General features: G+C 37.9%; 1 protein-coding gene across 4 annotated transcripts in view; it reads right to left on the reverse strand.

The window, feature by feature from the left end:
- Rasal2 (RAS protein activator like 2) overlaps positions 1-18,294 on the reverse strand; it is a 293,935-nt gene that overhangs the window by 144,891 nt on the left and 130,750 nt on the right. For all 4 annotated transcript variants that reach the window (XM_087580925.1, XM_087580924.1, NM_001401196.1 and 1 more), the window contains 1 exon segment: positions 11,411-11,534. In XM_087580925.1, coding sequence (XP_087437051.1) covers positions 11,411-11,534 — 124 coding nt within the window.

An 18,294-nucleotide genomic window follows, 5' to 3' on the forward strand; every position in this document is an offset into this window, starting at 1 on the left:
GGAAAACTTTTCTCCTAGTCTGCAAGCATTTTTCACCTCTGGGAGCCATATCTACCACTGTGGAATTCGGTAGCTATTAAGTGCCCACTCCATACAATTGTTAGATGTGCTCTTAATCACATGGGGTTTTAAAGTACATCTTTCTCTTATTTTCATTGGCACCAATGTGCTGGTTTGTTAGCCCTCTGCTCCTACTTCTGGTTCCTAATCACACATCTGAATCTCATGGGTAGGATGGGGATGGGGAGGCACTCAAGAGGAAGTGGGTTTCAACCTTTACTGGTACTTAGGTAGCTTTGCTCAACTTATCCAAGTCATGTAGTTTCCTTTTCCTTTCAGAAAAGACCCTGAGTCCTTATGGATCTAGGTCAAGTCTCTATAATAAACCTCAAAGTACATCATAACTGCACCCCTTCTTCCTACCTTCATCACCCAACAGAGTGTTGAGTTATTCCCGCACTTTAGAGGAGAAAAAATTTTCCAACTATGCAAACAAATATGGAAAGAAATATGAGATATCATGAGATAGAGAAAATAGAATGCTTTCTGAGAGCTCCAAGATAGGTTCAGTGCGTATCTTGCATGCAACTTACAACCTGCTTAGCCCGAGCTACCTCAGGACAACCTGAGTGCCTAAATCACAGTCCTGTCACCATCTACAAAGTCCCATCTAATAATGAAGATACAAACCAACAACTTAATGAAAACATAAGGGCACACGTCCAAATATTAGTACAATTTAGCATGGGTAAATTCTCTTACTAGAGAATGCTGACTGGTGGAATGAAGGGAAAGATTGCCAAGAGATGATCTGGGCCTTAGGACAGAGCACATTTCCACATAGAGGAGGACGGGGTAAAAGTGGAAGAACAGAGCAAGGCACTCTAGGTTGATGGCCAAAGTGAGCAAAGCCATTGTGTCTGAGGCTGCCTGGAAAACCTGAAGCAGTTCAGTCAGGCCAGAACCTGAGATAGCTAGGTTGAACCAAAGAAATATGATTCAACTAGTCCTCTAAGGAAATGCCAAAAATTTTTAAATGGAAGAAATCGAGGTAGCAAATACAGTAGTCATGTTAACAGACAGTTAACATGAGAACTGGTTATGAAGCGAGGAAGCAAGGAAGAGGGAAGCTACATAGGACAGTGGTTTTGGTGTTATCACGCTGGGACTGATGTCCAGGGCATCCATCTGGGATTACAGCTCTGAATTGAGAGGAGAAGAAGAAGCCAGGAATAGAAACTTAAAAGCTATCCATACAGACACAACTGTTTGGAAGCACGAAAACAGGGGGAAATAACTGGACAGAAAAGGCAAAGCAAGTGATGTAGACTGAATATGGGATTTTATTTATTTGTTCGTTTTAGACAAGGTCTTATTCTGTAGCTCTGGCTGTCATGGAACTCACAATGCAGAACAAACTGGTCTAAAACTCACACATCTTTGTACACCTCAGCCTCCCTAGTGCTGAGATTAAAGAGCAAGCACTACTATGCCTGACTACAACCTTGCTGACAAGTTTAGAGTAGATTATTATAGTCTAGAGATTAGAGAAATATCCTCTGTCATGCTTCAGGAATGCTGTAAAGGACATTTTCTTCTCGTTGTCCCTTTGCTAAATAAAACTTAATGAAGGCTACAGAGCAAGTCTTCTATGAATCATAAATTCTGTGCCTGTGACTTAACCTATTGTTCTGATTGCTCACATTTCTAATAATGAATTCAAACATTAAAAGCTACATGTGGTCTATAGACTCACAACAAGCTTTTCTCACATGACAAGACCTGAGAATGTCTTTTTCCTACCCTGGTAAGTAATAATTTTATTATGTTTCTTGTTCTGTGGGGTAATCAGAATGTGGAAAAATTGTTTATGTCAGTTTATTAGTTTTTCAAGTATTAATAGCCATGAGTCTAGTAAGTAATATTAGACTACCCAAATTCAGGTCTCCACTTTAAAGATTTACTTACTATTTCTATGAGGATGTGTATGAGCTTGCATGAGTTCATGTACTCCACATGTCTAACCTCCAAAAGGGCAATTTGGCATTAATGGACTGTCATGTTTGTTTCATCCTATCCTCCTAGAAACATATTTTGATAATTTCATGTGTAAAAATTAGCAGCCCACTATTGTTCTAATTTGCTTTTATTTGTCCATACGGACTAAGTGACTTATTCTTTTCTATGAGCAGTATATAAACTTAATAATATTTGTATATAGTTTAGAGCTCATTGGTTTTATACAGTTGCTAAAACAATAACCAACAGTCCTATGTTTAAACAACTTTAAATTGTTTTTGAACTATATTTTAGTGTGTGTGTGTGTGTGTGTGTGTGTGTGTGTGTGTGTGTGTGTGTGTATGTACATGTTCAGAGGACAACATGTGAGAGTCAGTTCTTTCCTTTTTCCATGTGGGTCCCATGAATCAATCCACTAAGTGAGGTTTGATAGCAGGCAGCTTTACCTGATGAGCAATCTCACCAGCCCTCTAACCAAATTTTCTTCATGGAGGAAACGACTTTTACCCCACTTAGCTATATTTTGATAGTTAGCCTCATACATTAAATATACGACTACATGTTTTACACACATGCACATGTACACACATGTATGTGTATATGTGTGAGTGGAGGGTGTGTATGAAGGGACAGGGAGATGAGTGGGATTGGAGCACAGGATGTGAGGCTCACAGAGATCAATAAAAAGCTTTAAAAATTAATGAGAGGATACTTAGTAGTCTAGGATGCCATGGCCATAGTGATCACCCTATCTCAATCTCTCCAGTGTCAGAAGTGCAGGAATTAACACCATGCACAGCAAAACGTCTTTATTAGTATTACCACCATCATTACGGATTTTTTTAAAAGCATGTCACGTCGTCTTTATTACACTACCTCCTGAGCATGTGTTCTACCCCCAATTTTATATGGTCCTGGAGACTGAACTCAGTGTTTTGTGCATGCTAGGCAAGCAATCTACCAACTGAATTACAATCCCAAGTTTAAACATTTTACTTTTGGTTGACATACTTGTATGTATCCATGAGGTAGACAGTTATGTTTAGTTAACAGATACACAAAGTAATGATCACCTCAGGATAATCAGAATATTCATCACCCACTATCATTTCTTTATGTGAAAATATTTGAAATCCTCTTTTGACTATGTAAAGATAGACAATGTGTTCTATGTAACTTTGTTTACCCTGCTGTGCTACAGAACCTGGTAACTTACTCTTCTCTAACTCTCCTCACACCCCTTCCAACCTTCGACCCCACTCCCACACCTAAGGTAACTATTACTCTACTCATAACTTTTAGGTATTTAGTTTTTAAGGTTCTAAGTACAAGTTAAATTGTAGAGGGTATTTATCTGAAGTATTTATCTAATGCATATAGGGCATCCTCCTTGTTGAGTCAACTGACAGGATATGGCTGAACACTATTCCGGCTTGATTTCTGCCTCATTTTCTAATACAAATAATCTCAATCGCAGTAGAATTAAAAGCCTGGACTTCAATAAAGTTCCCAGTGGGTGTGTGTTTATGTAGGCTACACAGGTAAGAGAGTAGCTGGCCAATGGGTGTTAAGTCACAGTGAGAGGTGAGCAAGCTCAGGTGTACTTTTACACAGTACGGTGACTACAGAAAAACAGTTCACTCTAGATTTCAGAAAGCTAGAAGAGTTTTGAAAGTTTACATCATTAAAAATAGACAAATGTTTGAAGACGTAAGTGTGTTTAGCCTACTTTTTTAAAAAAGATTTATTTTTATTTTATTTATATCCATACCAGAAGAGGCATTGAATCCCATTACAGATGGTTGTGAGCCACCATGTGGCTGCTGTTGGGAATTGAACTCAGGACCTCTGGAAGAGCAGTCAGTGCTCTTAACTGCTGAGCCATCTCTCCAGCCCGTTTAGCCTACTTTTAAACACAATGCAATAAACATGTTTATTAAAATCCAAGTCCATTAATGTGTCCTGTGTTTACATTTATGTACCAAATAAAATTGCACAAGAAAAGAAGTGTTTTGCATAGCATTCAGTTCTTGTTACATGCATATGTAAATGTATCTTTTATTCTGCTGATGTAAATGTTGTCTCCCAGGTTTACTGCCTCTGTCCACTAACCTAGGCCTCATCCTGGAAGCCCCCAGACTCCACACCCATCTTATTTGAGCCTGGAATGTTTCCAGCCTCTGAGACTCACTGCTGAATGAGCTCTCCCTTTCTAGCTCCTCTGGAATTCGGCTGGCCGGCCAGCTCAGCTGCTCTGGCTCCAACTCCTCTCCACACTGACTGATCCAATCTGGTTCTCACTCAGCCTGTGACTTTTTGCTCTACTTGGCCTCAAACTAAGTCTGACAGTCTGTGCTAATCCTCTGGCTCCTTCTCATTCTCTGGCTCAGTGTGTCTTTACCTGAGTCTAATCAGTTCTCTCTTCAACCTGTTTCTGTAAAACTTTCCTGGCAAAGCTGCTGCCTTCCTGTCTCCCTCTGCATTGTTCCTTTTTATGTCGCCTCTTTCCTCTCTGTTCTCCTGAGAGGGGCGTATCCTATTCTGTCCAAGCTTTCTCTGATTCTTCACTTTGCCACTAAATTAGACATCACTTTCGAACAGGGGAGCTTCCTTCTACAAACTAACTTTACCTTTATTGTTTGGAACTTAGGGTCTATACTAAGGGTGTGTCTTTTCCAACCCTTGGGATTAAAGGTGTGTGCTAAGGGCTGAGCCACACCACAACTAGAAACAGTTTTATTCCAAATAAGAAACACTGTCTAGGGGTTCACAGTGTGATCAAATATCCCGCAACATGCATATAGTAGGTTATCTTTCTGCAAATAGAGACAATTGTTTTTAAATTTCCCGCTGACTTTTTGTTTTTACGTTTGTTTTTCTGTTGTTCGCTTGCTTATTTTAGTGTCTGTCTTTTGTTTTACTTCATGTTTGCTAATTATAAAGAAAGTTAGCAACATTATGTCTCTCCTTTTATGATATTAAACTACCAGGAGAGTGTTGGTCTGAACATTTGCTTGAGGGGTAATGACAGTGAGGGGAGGAGGAAGGAAAAATCTTATCCTTCAATGTTCAAATATTTGTTTATTCACATTGTATATGGTAAAGTAACTTGCTTTTAATTTTCCTGGTATCTCAAAAATCCAGATACTCTGGGGATTTGGGTGCTTTTTTTCCTCCCTAAAAATATAACTAGATATATAAGTAGGAGAAGCAGTAAAATGGAAAAGAGAACATGACCCATGAATTAACCATCCTATGATACCATCTGCTTCCAAATTCTGCAGAAAAAAATCAGAATGACGGGTGGTTTCTTTGTTACTACATCAAGAGCTGGCTCTTTCAAATGCCTTTTTACCACAATCTAACTACTATTAGCTTTTACTGTGTGGGCATGGGCATGCACACAAGTGTGCACTCACATGCACACGTTTGCCTTTCTTGTTTTCCATATGCTTGAAGGACTAGGTCTTCACAATAAAACCCTTTAGTATATAGCTTTACTTGTTCTGTAGAAGGAGGATAATTAGAAGTTTAAGTTCAATGTGTTATTTCTATTCCTAGAAATCTAGGACGAATCTAAAAGCTGTTCCTGATTGTTTATCTACTCATCCCTCTTCATAGCTCATCTTCCAATCACAATAGTGTTTTATTAATATTAATGTGCTAATCCCTGTACTTTGAATGTGCAAACTGGGAACAACAACCCTGTCTATACAAAGGACCTGAATAAAATTGTCCTTTACTTGAGACATTTTACTGCCATCTGCTGGAAAACTATAAAATAACTGCAAACTGTATAACAATTTAATGAAAGGTGCCCTTAGTCACCTTCACAGAAACGAATAATGTATTGAGCCGGGATAGAGAGGATGAGAGAGAAAAATCAGAGAGGCTTCTTCTGGTCACCCGGCACACCGATAGGACTGGTGGTACACGTCCTCTGCTATTATGCTGCCTTGCAGAATGTCAGAGTTCCATTATAACTGACACACTTTAGGGAGTTAAGTGCACATAACAGGAATGTAGAGTTGCTTGTGATCTACATATGATAAATACCAGGAAGAACTGTATGGCAGTATCAAGAAATGGAAAGCTTATAAAACCGCCCATTGCTAACCCTTTACCTTCCTCTATTTCCAGAGTTCTGCATGATAGAAATATTTCTTTTAAAAGGATGGCTTCATAGGTTAGAGTTACACTAAAAATAAACATCTACTAAATTCCAGCTCTTATGTTCCTGTAACTAATCAGCTCTCATTACTGATTGTAGACAAGGAATACTGTCAACTGAAGAAGCCAGTTCATTTTTGAAAACTCTGAACAGTTTGAACATAATCTTTTAAATTAAAAAAATATGAAGTGTATATATGTTTTGCCTGCATGTATGATTGACTGTATATCATGTGAATGTCTGGTACACATGGAAGCCAGAAGAGGGTGTCATATCCCTTTACCTGGAGTTGTGATCTGTCTTGTGGGTACTGGGAATCAAATATGGGCCTTCTGCAAGAGCAATCAGTGCTCTTAACTACTAAGCAATCTCTTTGGTCTCAATTATAATCTTTTGATTAATAAGCTAAAACCTGGAAAGGTTTAATTAATTCCCCTTAATTGTTAAGGGGAAGAGTAGTCTTACTAGATTTTCTTTTTTTTTCCCTCCATCTTTATTAAATTGGGTATTTCTTCTTACTAGATTTTCTAAATCTTGAAATGAGTATTTCAGAAAACATTATATTTTCACAAAAAAAAAATAATTTGATGGGCCTGGAGAGATAGCTCGGAGGTGAAGAGCACTGGCTGCTCTTCCAGAGGTCCTGAGTTCAATGCCCAACACCCATAACACAGCTCATAACTACCTAATAACTGTAGTTCCGTGAAACCTGATATCCTCTTCTAGTGTGCAAATGTACATGCAGACAACACAATTTACTCATATGCATAAGTAAATAAATCTTTTTTTTAAGTATTTGATGGAACAAAATCAATGTTGGAATCTGCTGAACGTGAGACTAATACTGAGGGAAAGCAAATACTCAGGCTGCTATCATTCTTGTTCAGGCGACTGTTGTAATGGCAGCATCCTGACTTGTCTCTGGATCCCCATTCCTGCACCTTTGCTATTAGGCACTGCGAAGGGTAAGAACTAATACCTCCAGAGACCCGAAACCTCAGGGTCCGGCTGACCGTGAGCGTGGCACCACCCTGTTCTGTCCTAGTTGCTCATTCCCCTCTAGTCTCCGGGGGTTACCTGCTGTTCCTTCACTGCTCTCCTTATTGGATTCCCTATTCCTAAGTTTCTGTACATATGACATCCACACTAATTACATGTCAGCCAGGTAATTACAAACACCAGTTAGGGCTTTCATGGGAAACGAAAATGATTATTCCAGACACCTTGGCTTCCCTTCTGCTTTGTTCTTGTCAAGATGAGGCAATATGACATCACTTTTTACTTGGGCTCATTGTCTATGACTCCTTAGTAGAAAACAAACTCACAAAATTAGTGTTTATATACACATTTTTTTCCAATTCTAACCCCCCAGAGCCTACAATGGATTCTAAAACTTAAATATCGAATAGTGTTACTGAAATGATCGTCTAAAACAAACAAAATTGTTATACCTGTTCCAAACAGGCAACAGAATTTTTAAAGGCACACTTTGCCTCCTCCATCTTACTTTAATTACACTTGGTAGTTGATTAGGGGATTCTCAGTAGAATGCCCTTATTGGAAAAACGGAGTAAAAATGTACCTTTCAGGGATACTAGAGACAATAGAATTTTTAAAATTATATCCACCTCATAGACCTTTTTTTCTAGCTCTGGAGATTAATGAAATTTTGGTCATTATTAAATTGTAACAAAACACACACAAGAAACAACTTGAAATAGCATCTTTTCAAAATTAATGTAAATCCCAACACATGCACTTCCCGGGGCTCATTAACCTGAGAACCAGAGGAGTGGGAGCAGACTACGAATTGTTTCAAGTTCTAAAAAAGACAAAATGGCATGATCATCAATATTACTCACTAACACTATCACTAAGACTGACTAACAGACATACCTGTCCTTTATCCTTCCCCATCATTATTCCTCATTAATCTTCCTTACTCATGCAGTCACTCAGTATTTATGGAGTATCTATCAGCCTCCCATCCCTTTGACAGGCAATATCTAAAGTGATCTGTCTCTTGCTATTCAATTTCATCTCTGAAAAGACTATCTTCTCAAGCCATTTCAGTATGGCTTCTGCTACTATATTCCATTAAAACTGTTATTTTCGACTAAATTCACTAAGGTCCTTAATGTTGTTAAATCCTGTAAGGATTTTGTTTTTAGTCCTTATCGTAGCTTTCCCTTAGTAGCATGTATCAGAAGTGATGGTGGTTCTTAACTATCCCCTCTTGTTCAATTATTTAGTCCATATATTTGACAACATGATCTTTGGCTCCCTCTACCCCCAATTTGGTAAGTTAACACTCATAGAGCTCAAATGAATAATGCTGAGATTAACGAATTATCCCAAAGTAGATGTGAGCTGTGTGACCACTGCCTGAGTCAATAAAAAGGACACTGAAAGCACCCCAGGAGCTTGTCATACTGTGCCCTCATTCTTACCTCTTCCCTGAAACTAACCACTATTCTGACATCTGACACTGCACATCAGTTTTGCAACTTGAAGCTTTATTTAAAAGGATGCGACAGCAGGTATCATTGGGTGTATTGTTCAGTGAATTCTTCAGTAAATACTATGCCAATCCTCTCATTCATGTTCCTTAGGAAACCTGAATATGTATCAGGTTAACCCTTTCCTGTATTAGGTCTTTAGAAGCACACTGTCCTGCTCCACACTTTCACTTTTTTAACAGTCTTTTGATATATAGTTTCTAACCTTTATCAACTGAATCAATCAGTTATTTCCCTAAATATTAGTGTTATTTATCTTCTGCTAAAGATGTTGCCCTCTATCCAAGATCAGAACAATACCATTCTACAAGCCTATCTACTTCTCTCTTTCAGACCTATAGTGCATTAGGAATTGGTTCTGTCATGATTTAGGGAAGAAGTGAAGACACACATGCCCTTGCTCTTCATGAATATTATCTGACTGACCGGACAACAGGCTGAAAGAGTGACCCCCTCACTATTTCACTAGGCCCACTTTGTTATAATATACATCTTATATAAAAGCACAACAATTTCAGAATTCTTAATCCTATTCAATTAGATTTAAAATCTTGATACCAAGAGGTTGCATATTTTTGTTTATTTTCCCATACCCTGGCTTACTTTTGTTTGTTGTTGTTGTTTATTTTGAGACAGGGTTTCTTATGTAGTCCTGGCTGGCCTGAAGCTTGCTATGAAGACCAGGCTATACTTGAACTCATATAGATCCATCTGCCTATGCCTACAGAGTGCTGACATTAAAAGTATGTACCACCATTCCCAGATACCCCAGTTATTCTTGGTCTATGTCATTTCTAGGTAAAATTAAGAATCCATATAACTTTGAAAAGGAATATAGGAATGTCATTCTTTAACTGTGATCCTGAGAAATGAAATAATACTGTTTTCTAATGTATAAAAGTGGTATTCTGTGTGTGTCTCCATCTGTCTCTCTCTTCCCAGTCTGAATTAAATCCAGTATTTCATCCATGCTAAACAAGGGCCCGAACATTCAGCACGATTCTATCTCCTAGACTTTCTTTATTTAAATCCTTTTTATACTTTTCTGTGCAGAAGCTTCGCACACCACATTAAATTTCTTTTTCCTAGCATATATAGTTACTGTCTTGTGATGTTCTATTAAGCATTCTAATTTTTCAATGACTATTTGCCAGCATATAAAAATACCAATAAAAACAATTAATCTTAAATATTTATAGTTTTGTTTCTACATGTATTTGTTCTATCTTGTTAAGTTAAAAAATTACTAAAATCCTATTATAGTCTTTTTTATTCTTAAAATTGTACCAAATGCTACTAAATACTTACAAAAAAGTATTCAAAGCAACATTCAATAGAAGGTAACCTGCCTAAACTCACCAGGAAAGAAAAAACAAGCTATGTAATTCAAGATTTAACTGACATGAAAGAGAAGAATCTCTTCAAGAGATAAGCGTTGCCACTCTCATATTGAGAATCAATTTTAGTGCTAATTTTAGGAAAACTACTCTGAATCCCTAAGTCCCATCAGTCAGGACAACTGCCAGACCTGTCTAGAATAATAGCTAGAAAATGGCTCACAACCAGGTACTTCTGCTAGCCACTGTCTTATTCAGTCTTTAGGAACAGTACCTGGAACTCCATAGACTCTTAACAGTTCACTATGTAGTCACTAGTTGTGGCTTCTCCAACTCTGTACTAACTTTTCAGATGATGGTTATACTTCCTTAAAACCTGAGCACTTTTCAGTATAGCAGAGACAATAAAGAAGAGGGAATGAAAGATGGTGGCTCTTGGCCAGTTTGTATATATGGAATATCAGTGCATGTGAAATAAAGCAGGGTATAAACATTTACAGTCCAACAAGTTCTCATATCATGAGGACCTAAAGTAGTTTCAACATATGCTAATGTGGCTCAAGTAAACACGATGACTGGAATATGGTTTCTCCAAATAGTAAACTTGGGAGAGAATATTTGCTAACTTAATATGTTTTAAAGGCAGAAAGTTTTAAGACAATATGGAAAATAGACACAAATGACTTTATTTACTTACCATGTACCTGTGATTAAATGTTTATGGTTTATTAAATACATAATAATGTAATGTAAAAACCCAAAAGCAGGGGTTTCCAAATTGCTTGATTACTTTAAATTGTGTGTGTATTCCTTTATCACTCCAGTTTAATTATTTAAATATTGCAAAACAATAACAAAACATAAAATCATATATAAAATATAAAATGGGGAAAGGTTAGCTGTTTTTTGGGGGGGGTTGATTGTGGAATGGTGGGATCAAATGCTAGACAAGTATTCTATAACTAAACTATTCTCAGTCTGAAATGAAGAGGCTAACATCCCGCCCCTTGTCATCCACTCAAACCATGAGTCTGAAAATAATTTATATAGACCATGCAAAGTTAAATTAGCCCACTCTAACATCCACAGTAACACCAACAGCTGTGAAAAGGGTGTGTCAGCCACTCCCACAGGGCTTGAAACAGACAAGCCTTGTTCTGAAGACAGAGGTGGCACTCGGATCGACCTTATTAGCACATAACTGCTGTACTTGGATAGAACTCTGATGAACTTTAAATCTGGGGCTACTGATTTCAACACAATGGTTTAAGGAGAGACATACAATACTTTGCTTTACTGTAGCAATGACAAATGCTTAAGTCATCCAATCAAATGTAGGCACTTCTTTCCTTTCTTTAGCTTACCTAGTTTAGCGGTGCCCTCTGGTGGGTACTCTGGAAACTGACCCTCTGAAGGAACACTGACCGTTCTCCTCAGGCATCGCCCTTTGGTGGAATCTGCCTGTTGATCCTGTCCATCCACAGGTATCTATGTAGCCAAGAGACACAGAGAAAACAAAATAATGAATGTGTCTATGTACTTTTACTGACTGTTTTTAATGAATGAAGATAGTGTGGAATGGGATTTGAAAGTAGGAGGAATGTAGAAATGAAGTAAAAAAGATGTTACAGGATTACCAACCCCTTAGCAGGAAGCTGCTCTTTAAAAAGAAAACAGAAGGATCAGGAAAGACAAGTATGTAAATTAGCTGACCTGGAGTCTGTCCAAATCCTATCTGAGTGTGCACCTGCTCCGGAAGCTCAGAGAACACCCAGACAAATGAAAGGGAAGGGAGACAAGGAATTCCAGTAACTTTATATGTGCTGTTTTATTAATTATCGTTAATGTCGTAGTATATGTAACTTACAGCATAAAATTTATCGTGTGTGTTTGTGTGTGTGTTTGTGTGTGTGTGTGTGTGTGTGTGTGTGTGTGTGTGTGTGTGTGAACACAGTATATGCAGGGCTTTATAGTAGCTAGGCTTTCAAGCTTCAGCTGATTCACTGACACTCCTCTGTATCAGAAACTGGTTTAGAAGCTTTAATTTTATCCCATGCTCAAAAAGGCAAATATTAAAATAAAAACTGACTATAAAAATTAAGCTTCAAAAATTCTCTGAAAATGGGGTTGGTTTTGTTAAAGATTTTAAAGAAGATCACACAACTTTTATTCAGTATAAGAATCAAATAGTTAAGTATAGTTGATAAAATGTATTTCTAATGCAAACATATATAGACATTTGCACAGGTACAAAGATAAAACAGCATGTTTTATTCCAAAGGGGCAACTTTCTTTAACAGCAAAAAGTATTTTTCTGCTATAGTTTCAGAAGCATACTGAATGATTATTTGCATAAGTGGATGAGAACTATGAATTTACACTATGCAACAGGTTAATTTTGTAGAATAACTGATGGCATCAAGTTTCTTCTTCGGCGAGCGGGGTTAGTAGTTTCCTCACTCTTACTGGATGTGAAGTCCAAAGCCCCAGTGAGTCAGCTGAGGCCTGAAAGCAGAGCCAAATGAAGCCCTGTAAACACTAGGTTCTCCCCTATAAGTATTTATGATAAACTTTATGGTTTCATACAGTAAGACATGAACAACAAAGATAAAGCAGAACAGCATATAACGTTACAAGAGTGTGTCTTTCCTCCTTTTCTCTCCATTCCCTGCCATGTTTCAATATATTTCATTACATTTTTAATCTCTTTTTAAAAGATTTATTTTATGTATGTACACTGTCACTCTCTTCAGACACACCAGAAGAGGGCATCGGATCCCATTACAGATGGTGAGCTACCGTGTGGTTGCTGGGAATTGAACTCAGTTCCTCTGGAAGAGCAGCCAGTGTGTTTAGCTGCTGAGCCATCTCTCCAGCCCTACAAATGATATTTTCTAACCTTCATCACAAACTGTACTAGTTTGGTAAAGTATGTCAATAACTAATCAGTAATAAATTTCTTACTCTTCTTAATAGCTTTTACGAAATCGCAGTTAATAATGACTAACATTTAATTCTTATTAGGAAAATATAGGATATATATCATTTATAAAGGGAGCACAGTAGAGCATGGGAGAAGGGGTCTTTCCAGGCGCTGGTGCTAAGTCAAGGAGAGAATCTTTAAGAGGGGCAAGGCTGGTAGGACTTGATTTATTCCTTATACCACATAGGAAACCTGTTCCAGAATGTGCTGTAGATGTAAAAGAGAAAAGTAACAAAATAAGGTTGCAGTATTATGTTAATCTTGCATAGGGGAAAATGCGTTTAACAGGAGACAACACTAATCAATAGAGGGAAAATGGATAATCCTGCATATGAAGAGACATTAAGATTTTCCTCTGAGACACCTGGTACTCCAAGGGCAGCAATCGACACGTATCACATCAAATGTTCCAACAAAACAGAAGCAGGTAGGCTTGTACCTGACTCGTGCAATGCTCAGTCATCCAACCCCTGTGACTGGGGTCAAGGACGTTATAGCTTTCTGTTCCTTATGGAACCTCTGAAGAATGGATATGCAAGCACTTGCTCAGTACTGAAAGTTCACACACTCATTACAGGACTACACAGTACTCTCCCTTTATGACTTTAACTAAACTTACTCTTTGTACACTCATAAGTCAAAGAGCAGAATTAAGAAAGATAAAATTATAAAGACAGAAATCGTATAATCAACAAAGACAAAACTCTTTCTAAAATACTAAGTAATACAAAACTCCATGAACAGTAAGTAACCTAAGTCTTCCATCCCTTTCAGTAGTAAACTATACTGTCTCTACTTAAATAATGAAGGAGTGCTATGGAAAGGTTAAGTGACTTTCACTTTAAAAAACAAAAGTAACTTTTACTTGTTTCAAAAGTAGACACTAAGGGAGTAAATTTTTAAAAAATTGGATCACTGAGCAAATAAACATAACTATCTGTAGTGGTTTTCTATTGACTATTACCTGAACAGGCATTTAAGCATCGCAGGAGGAGGTAATTCTCCCCCACCCCTCCAACACACCTGTAGAAATTTATAAAGACCATATCCATGAAAAAACTTCTCTTGGTTCTATATGCTTGGTTTTCACTATTATAAAGAAAGAAATAAAATACATCAGTCTTGCTATTTGGACCCCAAATTTATTATCAAGTATTTTCTCCAAGTCTTAACATAGATGCTGCATTTCTAATGCTTAAACTATGATCATACATTTTATTTAAAGTATTTATTCTGAAAAATTAGGCCTTTTTATTCTTGATTTGAAGAAAGTGGATTACCATGAGAATTTTTTGTCCTAAATTTAAATTTCTATTTAAATTTTCTTTATGCATTTATTCATTTAATGTGAGCATGTGTGCATGTATTCCTGTGGGATCCGCATGCCCACAGAAGTGGGAGAGGGCATTGGTAGAGCCCCTGAAGCTGGAGTTAAAAGCAGCTGTAAACTACCTTATCTTGAATGCTGGCACCTGAACTCAGATCCTCTGTAACAGCAGCAACTATTCCTTACCATTGAACCATCTCTCCGGTCTCCCTACATTTCTTAAGAATATTTTATTATTATAACACTCAAGATTGCTCCTTAGATACAGTATTTTAAAGACACCAATTTATAGGTAATTTTGTTCCATTCAAATGAACCAAATTAAGAGTTCACAAATCTTAGCATTCTGCTAAGTCAAAAACAGTTTTAGAAATCAATTTGTTCTGTTCTGATTGTCCTAAATTTATTTTACCATTTCATATTCTGGTTTAAAAACTTCGTAAGAACTCACACATCTCCCAGTTTCTATGAACGCTTTTTTTTTTTGAAAGATTTATTCATTTATTATATATAAGTACACTGTAGCTGTCTTCAGACACACCAGAAGAGGGCACCGGATCTCCTTACAGATGGTTGTGAGCCACCATGTGGCTGCTGGGAATTGAACCCATGACCTCTGGAAGAGCAGTCGGGTGCTCCTAACCGCTGAGCCATCTCTCCAGCCCTCTATGAACGCTTTTTAACATTTCTTTGATCTTGGACTGGGCTTTTGAATCATTCTGGATTCAATAAAAAGGAAAAGTTAGGGGAAGGACTGAAGGAGCTGAGGGGGTTTGCAACCCCATAGGAAAAACAGCATTATCAACCAACCAGACCCCCCCCCCAGGGTTCCCAGGGACTAAACCACCAACCAAAGAGTACACATAGGAGGACCCATGGCTCTAGCCACATATGTAGCATTAGATTGCCTTGTCTGCCTTATGAATGGGAGGGGAGCCTCTTGGTCCTATGGAAGCTAGATGACCCAGGGTAGGGGAATGCCAGGGCACTGAGCAGGAGTGGGTGGGCAAGTAGGGAGCACCCTCATCGAGGGAAAGGAAGGGAAGAGGGGAGGAGGGAGGGGGGAGGAGAACTGGGAAGTGGGATAACATTTGAGATGTCAATAAATAAAATAACCGATAAAAAATGGAAAAAAAGAAAGAAAAAGAAAAAAGAACCAAGTACTTCAATTCTAATCTTCTGTAGAGGAGGCAGAAAACTGTAAGGGATGAGTGGCTTCAATAGTTTCTAAGAAGTGTTCACAACAAAACAAAATGCAAATTCTTTGTTCTCTTGGTAACTGTCTATGACACCCGGAGAGCAAGTGTATTTGTATTAACATATTCACATACATACACATATGCTTCCTATAAAATTCTGTCTCCTTGCTTAGTATCATATGGAAATTAATTTCAATTTATTCTGAGCTCAACAAACTTTTATAAATCAGGCTCTGCCACACCTGCTAAATTAGAACTGTAGTGGTAGAGCCCAACACTGTTTTAACAAGATTCAGATGCTCACAAGGTTGACAGCCACTGCCTTAAGGTGTATGTAGTGTTCTCTCTTTCCTACTATGGATAAGCATCTCAAAGTGCCATCTATACAGAGGCTCTCAGCCATCACGCAAATTATAATCGCCCAGGAAGTCTGAAACAGGACCATTCTAGGCAGACAAATTTATCTAGGACTGCTAAATTTATCTAAATCTATTCTCAGTATGTCTATTTTCTTCTTAAATCTTGGTCAGAAGTAGTAAGTAAACCAATCAACTAAATTAATTTCTGTGCTTTTGAGGTGTGGCCTTCCACTGATTCCAGGAATGGTGAGATTTTAAAGAAGTCTTTCACTAGCAAGGTCAGGCCTCTTTGCTCAGCCTACCAGTGAGTATCTCTTGTCTTCTCAATCTTTAGTTGTCCTCTGAAAAACCTTCCCTGGAAAATCATAGGAGAACCCTTGGCCAAAGTCTCCTGGATATTCTGTTCAGTAGGACTGAACTTCTCCAGAGATTCTCTACTTCCTCAGCTTGAAATTCAAAATGATGTTCCCCAACTAGGAAATGGTTCATAGAAAATACCTGTAGTAAAGTGAACATTTCAGTGCTAAGCTGCCTGTTAGCCTGTGACTGAATATATATGCATGTGGAAGGGGCTGGTTTTATTGTATACAGAATAGAATTAGTCTTCTATCAATTATTCTAACATAGCACATACTTATTGAGTAGTTTCAAAAGCAAATGTGATCATGTTATCCTGAGACTTACCGCCCTTCCGTGGTCATCCCTTACTCTAGCAGTGATTTTCAAAGGAGAGGTGTGTTTGCAGGAGATGGAGGAGAACCCTTTTACTGCGACTAGAACACAATCCTATTTATCTGCTCTTTAGGAATTGTACATAGTTTTTTGTTTTTACAATGATACTGTTCAAAAGTACTACCCCATAAAGTGCAAACTCCTCACAATAGATCACAGGTCTCCCACATCTAGCCACTAGCTCTATGTCCAGTTTCAGATTTTCTAGTCCAGGAATACCAAAGTGCTTGCCCTAATACAGCCCCCACTTTACAGGTCAGTGCCCTGTTTGCTTTACTCTCTCAGCTTTAAATGCGGCTGCTCATTCGTTCCATTCTGCACCTGTCAGCCAACTCCTCCTCACCCTAAGGTTCAAGAGAAACTGACACTTCCCAGACTCTTCCCTCTGCACTAATGCCCTAATTGGCCATTAAAATATAACTGTCTTAGTTTCCTCCCACAACATTATAACTTTCAACTAATTTAATATAAATTGACAGTTTGTACCTTACTAGCTACTCCCTAAATCTTAAAGTAGCCACAACCCACAAATGAATGAATAAATCTTTTATGGGTAGGATGAGGACCATTTTAGGCAAAGGGAAAAGCATTTAGGGAAGAGGCTAATTAGCATGGAAAGCTTTTTGTTTTTTGTTTTTTTAAAATGTATTTTGGACGAAGAATAGGCAAATTGGGTAGAGTTTCTTAAGAGATTAAAGCAGGGTAGAACACCAAAGTATATCATGCCCACACAAAACACCACAGGTTATGTATATATTTCAAGGGGCATTGGGAAGCAACCAAAGCTTTAGATATGTGAAATAGTAGGCTCTTGACTAGTCTTCCTACTTCTAATTGCTTTTTCTTTCAATATGTACTACAGATTAATAATCAGAGCCCTTGTTTTTAAAATCAAGCCCTCTTTTAATTAAGCATTCTTTGGTAACCCCTCCCCCCCACTGCCAGTAGATTCAAAATGGTAGATATAATAAACTCAAGGTTCTTTAGTAAATGAATATTTTCTAATTTCCAGTTCTTCCTCAAATATTAACATTTGGTTAATTATTTTATGTGTATGTGTACTACCTGTATACAGATACCCACAAAGGGCAGGAAAGTCCCCTTAACTGGAGTTACTGATCGTTGTGAGCCATCCAGTATTGGGCCTGGCACTGAACATGGATCTTTTGCATACATAAGCAGTGAGTCCCTTTAGCCACTGAGTCATCTCTCCAGCTTCACTTTTTGTCTTCTTTCCATCACCAAGTTTGGTATGAAAAAAAACTGTGCTTTTATCCTTGTAATTCTTAACACAGAAACATAACATTTGTTAAAAAATTAGAAAATTATTCTGAATGAAATATGCCCCAGGTATCAAACTCCAGGATAAATGGCAGGTAATTTTCAGCTGTTTTGTATAAAGTCCAATTGCTACTTACAATCAATAAATACAAAGATAAATATATCTTCAAGCAAATTATATTGAAATGTTTTTAAATTGCATGATGACTGCCTTGTGGCCTACACAACTAGAACCCGGCCTTAAAAATCTCAAACAATGGGGACCAGAGAGATGGCTTGGTGTTTAAGAGCCTTGGCTGCTCCTGCAGAGGTCCTAGGTTTAATTCCCAGCACTTACTTACATGGCAGCCCACAACTGTCTGTAACT

This window comes from Rattus norvegicus, chromosome 13, assembly GCF_021556685.1.
Source record: "Rattus norvegicus strain SHRSP/BbbUtx chromosome 13, alternate assembly SHRSP_T2T, whole genome shotgun sequence".
Lineage (NCBI taxonomy): Eukaryota > Metazoa > Chordata > Mammalia > Rodentia > Muridae > Rattus > Rattus norvegicus.